Source organism: Pan paniscus, chromosome 21 (genome assembly GCF_029289425.2).
Source record: "Pan paniscus chromosome 21, NHGRI_mPanPan1-v2.0_pri, whole genome shotgun sequence".
Taxonomy (NCBI): domain Eukaryota; kingdom Metazoa; phylum Chordata; class Mammalia; order Primates; family Hominidae; genus Pan; species Pan paniscus.
Window position 1 is genome coordinate 41462565 of NC_073270.2, and position 16520 is coordinate 41479084.

At 41.3% G+C, this 16520-nt stretch overlaps 1 protein-coding gene across 9 annotated transcripts in view; it reads right to left on the bottom strand.

Annotated features, from left to right (window-relative positions):
* Nucleotides 1–12100, bottom strand: part of RBM39 (RNA binding motif protein 39) — a 38600-nt gene extending 26500 nt beyond the window's left edge. For 3 of the 9 annotated variants that reach the window (XM_034947351.2, XM_034947350.2, XM_008957243.4), the window contains exons 1-4: nt 11656–12069; nt 10556–10619; nt 8737–8786; nt 1681–1875 (exon numbers count right to left, since the gene is read on the bottom strand). In XM_034947351.2, the coding sequence (XP_034803242.1) occupies nt 1681–1875; nt 8737–8786; nt 10556–10606 (296 nt within the window). In that variant the 5' untranslated portion in view covers nt 10607–10619; nt 11656–12069. Of the gene's footprint in view, nt 1–1680; nt 1876–3947; nt 4013–8732; nt 10622–11655 lie in introns of those variants that run through there. The other 6 variants (XM_008957242.3, XM_057300847.2, XM_055104816.1 and 3 more) reach the window with 6 other exon arrangements.
* Nucleotides 12101–16520: the final 4420 nt, after the last annotated feature.

Genomic DNA, 16520 nt, shown 5'->3' on the forward strand with positions numbered 1-16520 from the left:
TCTGTAGTAACAGTTTTTGTGACTTTTTAAAGACCAGGCTAACTTAAAGGGACTAGCCAGTTGTCCATTAGTGCTCATCCCGCTAACTTATTCCAGAAGAACAGCGAAATAAATAAATACATAGTGGCCTGTGATCCACACATTTGAATTAGTTTTCATGAACACTATGCCTACCTACAACATGCAAGTATTTCCAAATAAAACACTTTATATTAACTTGACCCTTTGCAATTCAGACTAATGCTGATGACTGAGAATCATTTACTGGATGTATTAGTTCTCAAGTAATCAGTTATAAGCTATTTTCTTTCCCCTTTAATTATAAAATATTCTGAGTTACAGCCTCAAACCCAACATTAAGAACTAAGTAATTTTTTATTAAAGTTAAGCCATGATCCCAGCAAACAAAGTATCCATCACTCAAAGGAATTAAGCTAATTCCTTTCCCCTTATTTAGTTCATCCTGGTAAAAAGATTTAACATAATCCCATTTTAAAAATGCTCAGAATCTTGATAAATGGGACAAAAGCAGAGAATTTCCTAATGTTGTACAGCATTCGAAATTAAAATAGCATTGTGGTCCCATTTTCAGCTATTAAAAAGTTAATGAAATAAGCAGCTTGGAGGAAACCAGCATCACGGAGTTTAATTCTTTTTATTTTAAAGATAAAAGAGCCAGAATCGGAATTCATGTAATGCCAAAACATTTCATGAATCCATTGAGCACTTTACATTTTCTTCTCATTCATTACTCATTAATAGCTTATCTGAAACTTATTATCTCCTTAAAAGGTTAGAAAACAAATGCTTAGCTTAGGGGGTTAAGTATCTTGCCCAAGTGATTCGGGTCTGTTTGTCTTTGAATTCCATCCTTAACCATTCAAATCTTAGAAGTTAGAAGGGTTATTTTTAATATATCCCAGAGTTTACAGCACTGTGTTTATTAAGAGGAATTAACCTCATAAAGCATTAAAGATTGCTAGATGCAATCCTTAGAATTGTAGGTGGTTAATATAGTTATTTAATAACCATAATAAATTTGTTTCCAACTTTAAATATCCACATCCAAATTTCTAGTGATCTAATCTTCAAAACACTTTTAGTTTGGAATACCTTTTACTATTATTAACAAACCTTAAATACAGATGAGCCCAAAAAAGGATCTTTATCAATGAGCATACACAACAAATTCACAACTGGCCTGACATTTCAGCTGAAAACAGCCACGGTGACAAAGACTTTCTATTTACTGTTAACTAATTATACATGTGTAACTTAGTATTCATCAGAACTTTACAATTTTAAGTAAATATGTATTTAGCAAATACTGTAACAGCCCAGACACTTGTTAAGCTTTCTTAAGTATTTGGGCACTACAATGTCATCTTTTTCAAGCACTCTAGTGCTTTCAACCAGTTGGTGTTGATTGGCATACGATTTAGAAACTCTGATAGTTTAACAGAAAATAGTCAGTATGCCTAGTAAAAGCAAATTTTTACTTATTTGTCTATGCACTGTATTTTCACTTTACTAGTATTCAATGCCAATATCTTTAATTCAATACTTTTTAACCAATCATTAAAAAAATAAAATTTCACAATTCAAATCACTCAAGTTAAACTGCCATCTGAATACCCAGAGAATAACCCTCAAACCAAAATCATAACTATAGTTACATACTAAGGACTTCTGTAGCGGCCTCTAAATCTTCGATCTCGACTTCTTGAGCGGCTCCGTCGCCTCTCTTTGCTTCTACTTCGCTTTCTTTCACGGCTTTTGCTCTTTTTCCTTTCTCTGTCTCTACTTCGCTTCCGTTCCTTACTTTTGCTTCTCTTTCGTTCATGACTACGACTTCTGCTCTTGCTTTTTTTCCTCCTGAGAAGAAAAAAACTCGCCATTATCATGCTGGCTTAAGAACCCACCAAAATATACTACCTTTTATGGCCAGAATCATTTTTTTATCCTTTCATAAATTTCTTTGGCTAGTTTTACTATGATACAATGGTACATAATCATACTTAAAAAAAAAAAATCCTGTAATCTCAGCACTTTGGTAGGCCGAGGCAGGCAGATCATAAGGTCAGGAGTTCAAGACCAGTCTGGCCAATGTAGTGAAACCCCGTCCCTAATAAAAATACAAAAATTAGCCGGGCATAGTACCGTGTGCCTGTAGTCCCAGCTACTCGGGAGGCTAAGGCAGGAGATTTGCTCAAATCCGGGAAGTGGAGGTTGCAGTGAGCCAAGATCCCGCCACTGGTACTCCAGCCTGGGCGACAGAGTAAGACTCTGTCTAAAAAAATTGCTACGTATAGTAAACAATATCCCTTTTACCTTATATTAACATTACTGAAAATCAGCAGACAAGACATTATTTGAAAGACACCATCCTCTAAGAGTAGAACTGCAATTATCTCCTGAGAGTTAGCTATAGCTTTAACAAGCAAAAGGGCTTGTTGGCAAATACAAATCAAAATGTGAACCTTTAAATAGTTTGTCATACAACAGGCCAACAAAAGCATTACTGTAATCCGCAAAATAAATTAATAAAACAAACTTACAATAGAATATTTTCACATTCAAGTACTAGTACTGGTTCATTTATAAAAATTTTCATCAAATATAGTAATTTACCATTAAGTCAATTTTGCCCCCATTTACATATGGAAATATTTAACACGTTCAAAGGGTCACATAGACATCAACATTTTGGTTTTCATGGGCAAAACCGTAATGACAAAGGACAATAAGAACTAATGCAGGCCAGTGCAGTGGCTCACGCCTGTAATCCCAACCCTTTGGGAGGCTGAGGCAGGCAGATCACTTGAGGTCAGAAGTTTGAGACCAGCCCGGCCAACACGGTGAAATCCCCTCTCTACCAAAAATACAAAAATTAGCCAGGCCTGATGGTGCATGCCGGTAATCACAGCTACTTGGGAGGCTGAAGCAAGAGAATTGCTTGAACCCGGGAGGTGGAGGTTGCAGCGAGCTGAGACCATGCCATTGCACTCCAGCCTGGGCAAAAAGAGCAAAACTCCATCTCAAAAAAAAAAAAAAAAAAAAAACCCAACTCCAAGCTTGGTGGCTCACACCTGTAATCTCAGCACTTTGGGCCTGTAATCTCAGCACTTTGGGAGGCTGAGGAAGGCAGGTCACCTGAGGTCAGGAGTTCAAGACCAGCCTAGTCGACATGGTGAAAACCCATCTCTACTAAAAAATGCAAAAAGTAGTGGGTCGTGGTGGCACAGGCCTGTAGTTCCAGCTACTGTGAAGGCTGAGGCAGGAGAATCGCTTGAACCTGGGAGGCGGAGGTTGGAGTGAGCCGAAATCATGCCACTGTACTCCAGCCTGAGCAACAGAGCAAGACTGTCTCCAAAAAAAAAGAAAAAGAAAAAGAACTAACGCATTAAAATACATTTTGACATTCCTAGACTTTAATGTGACCATTTCAAATACTTCCTAAAGTTACAATGAATACACCAGAAAATGGAGTATGCCATTTTTAAGCCAGTTTATAGAAACCTGTGGGATGCAATCAAAACCAATGATCAACTTGACCTTCACAGACCTTTTTAAAATCTCTAACTAAAAACCAAAAAAGCCAAACATATCTTTCTGCTCACTTCCGTAGTCTTCACAGTATACCACCCATTCATAATTAAATCTTATAATCTATACCTGTGTCATCACCCAAATTTTAGAGGTGCCTTCAGATATTTCAATATAAATTGAAAGACATTTCAAAATCAGTTTATTCCACTAAAATGTCTATTTGTAGTGGCTTAATGATTAAACATTTTGACAATTCTGTATCATTATCTGGATATGTAATTGTTTATTCCTTATCAAAGCAAAGTTACATATCACAAGAGCAACTGAGGTCTGCCTCAGAGAACCTGTAAGCAGGTCATCTTTAGAGTGCATTGAAAATAGAAAATGAAGACACCCACCTTCTGGAATCTTGAAACCCACACTCCAATCACAAGGAGATGTAGAGCTTTCCAAGGAGGCAGAAAGTTTGTCTAAAATTTCAAGATAATCCACCTGACTGTCAGAAATGTATATGCTAGGTAGCACATGACAGAAAATTAGGCTACACTCATTATTTATACAGAACTCATCAAAGCCATGCCCAGATGGGCAATAGGTAACACTCCAATTTTGTTGCCTAAGAAACCTAACACTATCTCTGTGACACTATTCCAACTATAGAACTCTGAGATTTCTAAAACCAAAAGTCCTAAATATATTCAATTAGGGGACAAGGTAAAAAGTAACTCCATCCCCCTCAAAAACAAAGTTTTTGTTGTGCTCTAGATGGGCTATAGCAAGAGAGGCAACCAACCTATTTACCTCTCATAGGACCCAAAACTTATTCTGCCAAAAGAAAATACTTGAAAATTGGAGAGCTAATTTTAACTTAAGGTCTTCTAGGACTTTTTGTAAACAAGTCCTCACCCACATCTGAAGGCAACCCCAGGCAGGTAAAAAGACAGCAACATACTAAGACATTCAGAAAATACAATCTTTTGCATAAAAGCCCAGAGAAAACTATAAGGATGCAAGAAACCAGTATATTTCCAGCTTCAAAGAGCATTTATTACATTAACTAAAGAAGGGTTATCGAAATCCACACTAATAGTCAAATCCTGTTACAACTTAAAAGGGACTTTCCAAAGTCTTTAATGGCAGTGAAATTTTGTACTGAACATCACTGAAGTAAATGGTCCACTGGGCTGGGCCTTTGGACTTTTTGGTTATATGGCCTCTGCAGTAAAGGTGTTTTGCTATAACTGGATTTGACCTCTTCCATGTAAGAAGATCTAAATTTTTAATGCAAAGTATTCTGGAAAATAAGAAAAAAAATAGAAAAGTCATTTATTCCAAAATTTATAGATAATCCACACCACAGTAGCCAATATATTTCAACTGTGTCATTTTAATGTTATCTTTTATTGAGTAATTCTCTAAAGAGCTTAACGGAATGGACGCTGATTTAGACTTTGCAAAACTGGTTACTTTAACAAATAATATTCCCACGAGGGCAAGCTCAAGCACTTAGGATGCATACCTTGACATATGCAAAAACTCAGGTTTACAGCTCTTCAGAAAATAGGTTGACAACCAGTCTGTGTCACAATAAACTTTGTTCCTTTTACTATTCTAGGATACTATGAAGTGTATGTTAAGAATCAGAATTATACAATTAAAAAAATTTATACTCAGTCAACTGTTTCTCAGAACATGCCATTTTTCTACTACCTAACAAACTATAGCTCAATGTGGCTTTTAAGACAATGAAGTTTTAGAATGAAAAATGCAACACGGCACTTTCCTTTGGTTAAGAAATTTAATTTAGTACTAAAGGTTTAAAGCAGAGTGTTCTGTATGTTTTATATCTATTCCTAAATACAAAAATTTTCTTCCAGGTAACTTTAAAATTAATTTGAAACATAAAGTTCCTTCAGAAAATCAAGAGTCCTGATTGAACAAGGGAATCATTTATTTATCACCTATAATTGACGAGAAGTCTGACTGGAAAGTATTTTAAGATTACCAAAGTGTTTTGAAAGGATCTTCCCTTAGACAATCTCATGGTTAAAGAAAATTGTCCATTCTTCTATTTAGTCCTGTGGTTCTCTACATTAGACAAAGGCCACCGAATATCACACATGGAGAACTTGATGCTCAGCCTCCTTGTAAAAGCTTGTAGCCTTAATCAGCTTATACACAGGATAAAAACAAGTAGACACCGGAGATGACCTTAGTGGCAAAAAGCGACATGAGAGAATGGTACAGTAACGAAGGTCTGTACCCAAAAGTGTACGTTCTTATCCTTCTGGCACTTGAAGCGAAATCTTTAGCCACTCGGCCTGACACCTAAATTGGATAATTTATGTCAACTTATATGGATACACCTTCCTGGGTTTTCTTTTGATTAGAGAATTGCAAAACAAAAACATTAGGAAACCATTACTGTGGCAGAAAGTCGAAAACCAGATGACATAAACCATACCTCTGGTTGGCTGCCTCAGATCCCACATCAAGACTAAACCCAACCTGATCCCCACAATTTCTTGTGATTGGTGAGGAACTATAAATGACTCCCATCCAAGCTTATACCAGAAAAAAGGAGCACATTTTCTACAAATTATATCATTTTTAATCCATTACCACATTATTTTAGGGGAACTACAAGAAAAAAAAAATAGTGGCTTAACAAGCCCTGAATAACATTATATATTTTCTCATCTGTTTTATGAAATTTTATCAACCTACCTAACACAGTTGTAGTGAGAATGACTGACATCCTTACTATGAAGCATTTAGGGATCTTAGGAGGAAAAGAGCCAAAAAGAAATCAAATAAATGGCTATTTTTCTCTCGTTTTTCATTAACATAAGGTCGTAAGTATGACAGATTTTTATGTTTGTTTGAGACAGTCTCGCTCTGTCTCCAGGGTGGAGTACAATGGCACAATCTTAGCTCACTACAACCTCTGCCTCCCAGGTTCAAGCGATTCTCCTGCCTCAGCCTCCCGAGAGTAGCTGGGACTACAGGCGTGCACCACCACGCCCAGCTAATTTTTGTATTTTTAGTAGAGACGGGGTTTCACCACGTTGGCCAGGATGGTCTCGATCTCCTGACCTTGTGATCCACCCGCCTGAGCCTCCCAAAGTGCTGGGATTACACGTGTGAGCCACCACGCCAAGCCCAGATTTTTTTTTAAGACGGAGTCTCAGTTGGGTCCATGTCTCACGCCTGTAATCCCAGCACTTTGGGAAGCCAAGGCGGGCGGATCATGAGGTCAAGAGATGGAGACCATCCTGGCCAACATCGTGAAACCCTGTCTCTACTAAAAACACAAAAATTGGCTGGGCACGATGGCTCACGCCTGTAATCCCAGCACTTTAGGAGGCCAAGGCAGGTGGATCACGAGGTCAGGAGTTGAAGACCAGCCTGGCCAGGATGGTGAATCCCCATCTCTACCAAAAGTACAAAAATTAGCCAGGTGCGGTGGCAGGCACCTGTAATCCCAGCTGCTCGGGAGGCTGAGGCGGAAGAATCGCTTAAGCCCGGGTGGCAGAGGTTGCAGTGAGCCAAGACTGCGCCACTGCACTCCGGCCTGGGCAACAGACTGAAACTCCATCTCAAAAAAAAAAAAAAAATTAGCCAGGCATGGTGGCGGGCACCTGTAATCCCAGCTACTCGGGAGGCTGAGGCAGGAGAACTGCCTGAACCCAGGAGGCAGAGGTTGCTGTGAGCTGAGATCACGTCATGGCGCTCCAGCCTGGGTGACAAAAACGAAACTCTGTCTCAAAGAAAAAATAAAGACAGAGGCTGGGCACGGTGGCTCACACCTGTAATCCCAGCACTTTTGGAGGCCAAGGCAGGCGGATCACAAGGTCAATCCTGGCTAACACAGTGAAATCCTGTCTCTACTAAAATTACAAAAAATTAGCCAGGTGTGGTGGCAGGCGCCTGTAGTCCCTGCTACTTGGGAGGCTGAGGCAGGAGAATAGCGTGAACCCAGGAGGCAGAGCTTGCAGTGAGCAGAGATCACACCACTGCACTCCAGCCTGGGCAACAGAGCAAGACTCCGTGTCAAAAAAAAAAAAAAAAAAAAAAAAAGGCCAGGCGCAGTGGCTCACACCTGTAATCCCAACACTTTGGGAGGCCACGGCAGGAGGATCATGAGAGGTCAGGAGATGGAGACCATTCTGGCTAACACGGTGAAACTCCCTCTCTACTAAAAATACAAAAAAAATTAGCCAGGCGTGATGGCGCGAGCCTGTAGTCCCAGCTAATCGGAGGCTGAGGCAGGGGAATCACTTGAATCTGGGAGGCGGTGGTTGCAGTGAGCCGTGATAGAACCACTGCACCCCAGCCCGGGCGACACTGCCAGACTCCATGTCAAAAGAAAAAAAAAAAAAAAAAAATCAAAGAATCACTTGAACCCAGGAGGCGGAGGTTGCAGTGAGCCCAGACTGCGCCACTGCACTCCAGCCTGGGCTACAGAGCGAGACTCCGTCTCACAAGAAAAGAAAAAAAAAAAGTGGATCTCATCATATCTGTTACCTAAGACTTTTCGTACACTGTTTTCTGTACTAGTCTATAGTAGAGTTCTATTGAGTCACTCATCTTACCCAAATAAAGTGTACAGATATAATATTCATAATTTCCAAAATCCCCACCCTGTTAAGTCTAGAGTTTAAAAGGCCTAAGATAATGAAAGCCACCTTTAGAAGTACTTAAGTACTCTGTTGCATCACTTCCAAAAGGGCCTCTGAGCAGCAAGTTGCAGAAATAATTCACAGCTTTGACTCCTTCAGCAATTTAGGGCAAACAATACTTTCCATGGCCTAGTTATCACCTAATTTAACTCTTTCTACCTTTTAAGATCAATGGATATATAACAGTTTTATCAGTAAGATAACCAAATATCAAACCAAAGTTAACAAATTTAAAACAAGACAACCTCTAATACAGAACTTGTCACCAGATTGTCATGATGGACTTGGAGGAGAAGGTATCTGAAACTATATTCTGAAATCTAAGCAAAAAAATCCACAGTTCCTCCAAGAGTTTGTCTCAAAAGGCAAAGAACCAATTTTCTAAAAGCAGCAAAGAAAAGCTTCAGAAGAGAATTTTGTATACTTTAGCCACAGGAACACAACTTAAGGTCTAAAACCACAAAAAAGCTCACCACCCTCCCCCAAGCCCCTTCTTAAAACTCACTTTTTGCTACGTTCTTCATGGCCGTTGGCACTGCTCAACTTGTTCTCATCCTAAGCAGGGTTGATAGAAGAACATCATGAGGACGAAGTGGTAACATTTCAAGTTGTCAAAGGGTAAAGGGAACAGGAATAAGAAAATACAAAACAATTTTAAAACTAATTATTTACTTATAGTTTAACATGGAAGGCTATAAAAAAATTTAGATGGGTATGTGTTTAACCACTTTGTTGCTTACATTTAAGTCATCAAGATACAAAAATAAAAAAATTTTCCATATTAACATGTTAAATTTTACTTTCTTATATAGTTTAGATATTAAGTTATCCAGATTTACAATGTTGAAGTGGTTAAATATAATTTCCATAAAACATGAAGTCCTGTTTTGAGTTTTATTCCATGTGCTATGGTCCCTTTGGTCAGTACCATGGCTCTATTTCTGCCTAAGCCCCAAGTGGCCATGCTAGCAGCCAGCCACTATCGATTTCCTGTGACCGATGCCATTCCTGAGATCTTCGCCCATTTCCGTTGGAGGGTTGGGACTGTAAGAGCTTGATGCCACCTCTGTCACACATCTCGCCCTGAAGCAAACAGGGATTCACACTGCTTTAGTAATGTTGACTCCCAAGAACCCAAGAAAGTCAATTAATAATCCACCAAGTCCAGCCTAAACATTTCCTACTTCCATACCTGTTTACATGGAATTACATCCATGTTAAAAAAAACTAAGACACAAGAATCTTAACATTAAAACAGAAAGTAGCTCTTCAAGAGTCTAAGCATTACAAAATTACATACACTATTTAAATCTATCAAGAATTCATCCAAATTGGTACCACATGGTCGTGCTATACAATCCAAAACAAATGTATTATTTTTAAAAGGTTTAGGGAAATGTTTATTTTAAAGTTTGATTACATCAGCTATAGGAGTAAAGTGCTAACTTACAAAGCTTACAGTTTGTGACACCAGTGATAATGCATGCATACTGCTATTTTCACCACCAACTGGTGAAACAATGAAAAGACAGTTTACTTTTACTGAGATACCGAAATGAGTCAAAGACTATATTAGCCAATATAATTCCTTTGTTTTTAGTGTGAAATACTATGGTAGGGCCTAATTAAAAATAAAAACAATATGGAGAACAGTAAAACAGTCATCAAGTGACTCTAAGCTGTGATACTGCCTCTTGTATTTTTTTTTTTTAATTTCTATTCAGGGATCCAAGAATTTTAGTAATTATTAACTGAGCAGCAGATTGCCACTGGACTGTTTTAAGATTTACTATCACCAGTCTTACATAGATACATAAATTTTAAAATCTCACCCATTTCTTCTTATAAGACTATTAGAAGATTTAACTTGCCACAGACTGGTTATGCTTTGTTATTCTTGGACCCCTGCTTTTTCCCAAACCACTACATTCACCTTTTTGCTATACCAAACTGGAGGTGGTAATTCTTAGTTGAGTCATTTTACCTAGGGGACCACGGTACAGCGATAAGTCACTCAATTACTACCTTATGATTGACAGTTCACACTGGAATCAAAGGTGAATTCATGGGAGTAGAGGTGAGATATCGTTAGGCAAGTCTACAAAGAGAGATAGATGGGCATTTATTCATCACGCTGAAGTGAAACTACTGCACAATATTATTACATCAATAGCAAATATTTACTTTTGTAAGTTACACGTAATGCATCTCTGATAAGATAAATCAAGAGGGCTCCGGGGAGGTTAGTTTACATTTCAGCAGTAGTTTCGTGAATAATGCTAAATTAAGAATTATATAAACCTCACTGACATGTTTTTTCTCACCTTCTTGTAAGGAGCCTCAAGCATTGCTTCAATATCAATATCGTCTGCCATTTTCTCTAAACGCCTAGGAAAAAAACAAGACAATTTCTTGAGTAAACATTTTTTTGACAATGTGAAACAAGTTTCACTCTTGTTGCCTATATCGTCTAACATTTTCTCTAAACGCCTAGGAAAAGAACAAGACGATTCCGTGAGTAAACATTTTTCTTTTTTTTTTTTGAGACGGAGTTTCGCTCTAGTTGCCCAGGCTGAAGTGCAGTAGCGCGATCTCGGCTCACTGCAAACTCCGCCTCCCAGGTTCCAGCGATCCTCCTACCTCACCTCCCGAATAGCTGGGATCACAGGCGCCTGCCACCACGCCCGGCTAATTTTTGTATTTTTGGTAGAGACGGGGTTTCACCATGTTGATGAGGTTGGTCTCGAACTCCTAACCTCAAGTGATCCGCCTGCCTCTGCCTCCCAAACTGCTGGGATTACAGGCGTGAGCCACCGCGCCCGGCCTGGTTTTTCAAATCGACTGAATTTTTTTTCTCAGCCGACACACTCGAAAAGTTAAGAAAAACCTCCAAAAGCCCTACAATTAATGACTAAAGTGACACGCACTTTAACCAGGTTTGGCTTACGTAAGTAAATCCAAAACGCCTCTTACACGAAACACACGAAAATAAAGACTTCAATATCCAATATTTAAAACTGCTGTCAACTCCAAAAACAGAAACTGGGAGACCCGAACGAGAGCGCCTCTTTCCGGGCAAAAACCCGCGCTGCCATTTTAGGGGCAAAGGGAAACTCCCTCCATTGGGAGGGGTTATGAGCCAAGGCAGCGTTCAACTGGCGCCATGTTGGGAGGTCGCGGCCGGCCCAGGCCTCGAAGGAGACAGGTCACCATTCTACCGCGGCCTCTCGGGGGTCCCTACCGCCCCAAGAATCCAGACTATACCCGACTGGAAAATAAGGGCGCGGTCACTGAAACAGGGCCGATTTCTCGAAAACCACCCCCCACCCCGGTCGCTAAAGACCGCCAAAAGCGCCCCTCAGCCCAAAATGGAGCCAAACCTCAAGAAAGCTGAGATAATACGCGGGTCCGCAACGCCCCGTACCTGTTCCGGCCTTCGGGCGCCTGTGGTGCTCGTGTTCGGGAAGAGATTGCTGCTGCTGCTGCTGCTGCTGCTGCTGCTGCCGCCGCCGCCGCCGCCGCCGCCGCTTCTGTTGCTACTGTGAAGCCCCTAGGCCCAGGCCGCGGAACCGCCCAGCCCGAATATCGGGTTGCAAGGACGGCTAGGCCCGAGAGAATCTAAAAAAAACAATGGAATTAGAGAAGCCCACGCGGGAGAGCAGGACGGCGGCTTCGGCAGCTCAGGATCCACCCCTGCGACAGCGTCGACAAGCTCCCTGAAATGGCGGCCGCTGCTTCCCTGTACTCACATTCACCAGCACACATACACACACACAAACACACGGGGCCTCACAGAGCCCTCAGCACGGGCTCTCGCGAGAAGCTGCCCCAAGCTCCAAATCTGAGCGGCCGAAGTATCGCGAGACCTAAGTATGGCTCCGGCGACCGTAGCCCAATCTCGCGCAATGATTGCGCCACAGATATTCCCATCCCCCATTCAGCGAGGCGCCTTTCACTCCCCCTCCGCGTAAGCACCCGAATCTCGCGAGACAGAGCGGGTCTCTAGGGCAAAGACAGTTGGTAGGCTGCCTGTCAATCTTTCAGAGAGCTCCTCGCTGAGTGGAGCTCAGCGGTCACCTCCCCCTCGTGGCGCCTCCTCACGGCCATCTGAAGATTCCTTCGGCACAGCCGATCGCCCCCGCTCCGGCCTCCCACACAGATGGCTGTCAAGGTCGCCATAAGGCAACCTAGTCCTTATGGCGATAGGATAAAACGGCCATATTCAGATTATCCGCTGAGGGTGGAGAGGAAGTGGAAAAGTGTATCAGAAGGCCAGAAGAAGAGATCTTTAGGGGTAGGGGGAGAGGGGGAGATAATAAAAATAGATTTCCCTGTCATTTGGAGCCAATGGCGCGGCCTCCACTGTCGAGCTTTGAAACAACCTTGGAAATAGTGGAGAAAAGCAAAAAAAAAGGTGGAAAAAATAAACTCTTGCTTCCCTTGGCATGGGATCAGTTTTGTGCCCCGAATTTAATCAGCTCTTGTGTCAGGGTTGCTACCGTTCCTTCAAAAATGTTCCCCTTCCTGAATATTACTGAACGATTTGGTGAAAAAATAAGACACCCCCCCAACAAAAAAAAAAAGGCCCCCTTCCCCCTGGGACCTGGCTCCTCTCCCCTGAAGTCTTCTAGATGCCAGGTAATTAGAGTATGAATTAGCCATTTGTTCTTTGGTCAGTACTGTGTGAAGTTTCTTCCTAGATGCTGGGAAAAAAAACTGGAAAGAAGTCTTCAAAGCAAAAATCTTACCCTCTAATCTTAACAGTCTAATGATTGAGGGCAGAAAAGATTGGAAATGAGACGCCTTGATTAGTGTAACTAGCTGCTGCAACACTGTGTGACCTTGGACAAGCAAATTAACCTCTCAGAGGGGATCTTTCATTTCCTGATTTAAAAGAGGACGTGCTTAGTAGCTAGTCTAAGGTACTTGAGACTGAGGAAGGCAGGTAATGCTCAGTACTGAATTTTTAGAGGTTAGCAGGGCATGTCTGCCCAAGTGGACCCTCAGTAAATTAATGAATGAAGGCTCAGAAGGGCTATAGTGAAGATTAAATGATATAATGTCTGTAAAACGCCTGGCAAATATTTGATCTTCAAAACAGCTAACTTCTGTTTCTGCTAAACAAAATTATTTAGAGCAAATATAGATGTTAAGTGGTTTTGCCTCTCAGGTTAACTTTACACACAGGTTAGGATTTATCTTAGAGGATTATTAATAACAGTTATTTTGTAGTTAGAATACTCCCTTAATCCTTTTTCTGAAAATTCAGATCCTCTTTTTATTTTATTTCTGAGACAGTCTCGCTCTGGAGGCAGGGCGCAGTGGCTCATGCATCTAATCCCAGCACTTTGGGAGGCCGATGCGGGTGGACCGCCTGAGGTCAGGAGTTCAAGACCTGACCAACATGGCGAAACCCTGTCTCTACTAAAAATAAAAAAAAAACTAGGTGGCAGGCGCCTGCAATTCCCAGCTACTCGGGAGGCTGAGGCAGGAGAATCACTTGAACCTGGGAGGCAGAGGTTGCAGTGAGCTGAGATCATGCCATTGCACTCCAGCCTGGGTGACAGAGATCGAGACTCCATCTCAAAAAAAAAAGAAAGAAAAAGAAAAGAAAACCGTCACAGGAAATTGAAGCATAATATGTCAGAAATAAAGCAAGCTAACCTTTGCTATCTCTTCCTGCCCCTCGGTAATTCCAGTATTATGATTTGTGCAAAATGAAAGCGTGAAGGTGGCACTTGGTTTTTCTTGTTTGTTTAGGAACATGACATGACAGAATTTGACCTTAACCACTAGACTTCTTGTTTGGGAAGAGGAAGGATTTAAGCTCTAAGTCGCTTGATGATTTAAGGTCCCTTAAATAGTTTTCTGCTCAAGGACCATCAGAGGCAATATGGCAACTTAGCAGATCATCAAGAAAAGCCGTTTGGAAAAATCAAGTTTCTGAAACAAGTATTTTTTATGTTTAAAAGAAAATATCCCCAGGCATGGCGGCTCGTGGGCTGTTATCCCAGCACTTTGAGAGGCCAAGGCAGGAGGATTGCTTGAGTCCAGGAGTTTGAGACCAGCCTGGACAATATAGCAAGACCCTGTCTCTACAAAAAATTTAAAATTAGCCAGACGTGGTGATGCATGTCTGTAGTTCCAACTACTCAGGAGGCTGAGATGGGAGGATAGCTTGGGCCCAGGACTTCAAGACTGCAGTCAGCTAGAATCATGTGCCACTTCACCCCAGCCTGGGCTGCAGAGCAAGACCCTGTCTCTTAACACAAAAGAAAATATCACGAACATAAGATGCTTTTCATTCACTTTACAAAACTTCACTAACTCTGGTTCATGAACTTTCTATGTAAATTAATTCCCCTTTCATCATTTTGCTTTCAAAAGATGGAGGAATAGAGCTTGAAATAGAGCCAAAAAGGTAATGAATATACTTAGAGAATTTGGCTGAAAACTAAATGTATTTTACCAATGTGGATTTTTAATTTTTTAATTATTAAGGGTACATTTTAAATGTATATGTTTATCAGATACATGTGGTTTGGTTTGGTTTTTTGTCCCCAAAAATCTACAGCAAGTAGAATTGTTTGGTTTTTTAATTGAGACAGGGTCTCACACTGTCCCACAGGCTGAAGTGCAGTGGCAACATCATAGATTACTGTAACCTTGCACTCCTGGGCTCAAGCAATCCTGCCAGCTCAGCCTCCCAATTAGCTAGAAAAACAGGTGCACATCACCGTGCCCAGCTTAATTTTTAAAAAATTTTTTTTGGCTGGGTGTGATGACTTACTCCTATAATCCCAGCACTTTGGGAGGCCGAGATAGGTGGATCACCTGAGATTGAGGGTTTGCAACCAGGCTGACCAACATAAAGAAACCCGTCTCTACTAAAAATACAAAATTAGCCAGGCGTGGTGGCGCATGCCTGTAATCCCATCTATTTGGGAGGCTGGGGCAGGAGAATCACTTGAACCTGAGAGGCGGAGGTTGCAGTGAGCCGAGATCACGCCATTGCACTCCAGCCTGGGCAACAAGAGCGAAACTCTTTCTCAAAAAAAAAATTTTTTTTTGTAGAGATTTGGGCTTCAAATGTGATGTTTTGATAAAGGCATATTATGTGTAATAATCAAATCAGAGTAATTGGGGTAATCCATCACCTCAAGCATTTAACATTTCTTTTTTTTTTTTTTCTTTTGAGACAGAGTTTCACTCTTGTCGCCCAGGCTGGAGTGCAATGGCGCGTTCTTGGCTCACGCTCTCTCTCTCTATATATATATGTGTGTGTGTGTGTGTGTGTGTGTGTGTGTGTGTGTGTGTATATATGTATATATATATATATATATTTTTTTTTTTTTCGAGATGGAGTCTCTCTCTGTCGCCCAAGTTGGAGTGCAATGGCACAATCTCAGCTCACTGCAACCTCTGCCTCCCAGGTTCAAGCAATTCTCTTGCGTCAGCCTCCCAAGTAGCTGGGATTACAGGAGCATGCCACCACACCCGGCTAATTTTTTGTATTTTTGGTAGAGATGGGGTTTCATCATGTTACCCAGGCTGGTCTCGAACTCCTGACCTCAAGGGAATTGCCTGCCTCGGCCTCCCAAAGTGCTGGGATTACAGGCGTGAGCCACCTCGCCCGGCCTTTTTCTTTCTTTAAACAGTGTCACTTTGTCACCCATGCTAGAGTGCAGCGGCAAAATCACAGCTTACTGCAGCCTTGACCTCCTGAGCTCAAGAGATCCTCCCATCTCAGCCTCCCAAGTAGCTGGGACTACAAGCACATGCCACCAGGCCCAGGTAATTTTAGTATTTTTTGTAGAGTTGGGTTTTTGCCATGTTGTCCAGGCTGGTCCCCAACTCCTGGCTCAAGGGATCCTCTCCTCTATGCCTCCTTAAGTGCTGGGATTACAGGCGTGAGCCAGCATGCCTGACCCTTTTTTTTCCCCCATATCACTAGGACAATGGGAAACTTAAGCCCATTTCATACAGATGTAATTAATTTTAACACTCATGTGACCTTTGCCTGATTTAGGCAGATGAAATTGTATCTCCCCACCCAGGTTCCTTCTGCACTTGATTATCTCATCAATCTACTGACTGATTGAATTGTTTTAAATACTTGCCTGTCTATTGGCACAATGTCAAGGGTATTCTAGTGACATATCCAAAGGTTTTAACTTAAATTTGTGAATCATGTTTTTTGAGACAGTCTTGCACCATCTCCCAGGCTGCTTGGAGTGCAGAGACTTAGTTATGGTTTACATGGTTTACTGCAGGCTCAAACTCTTGGCT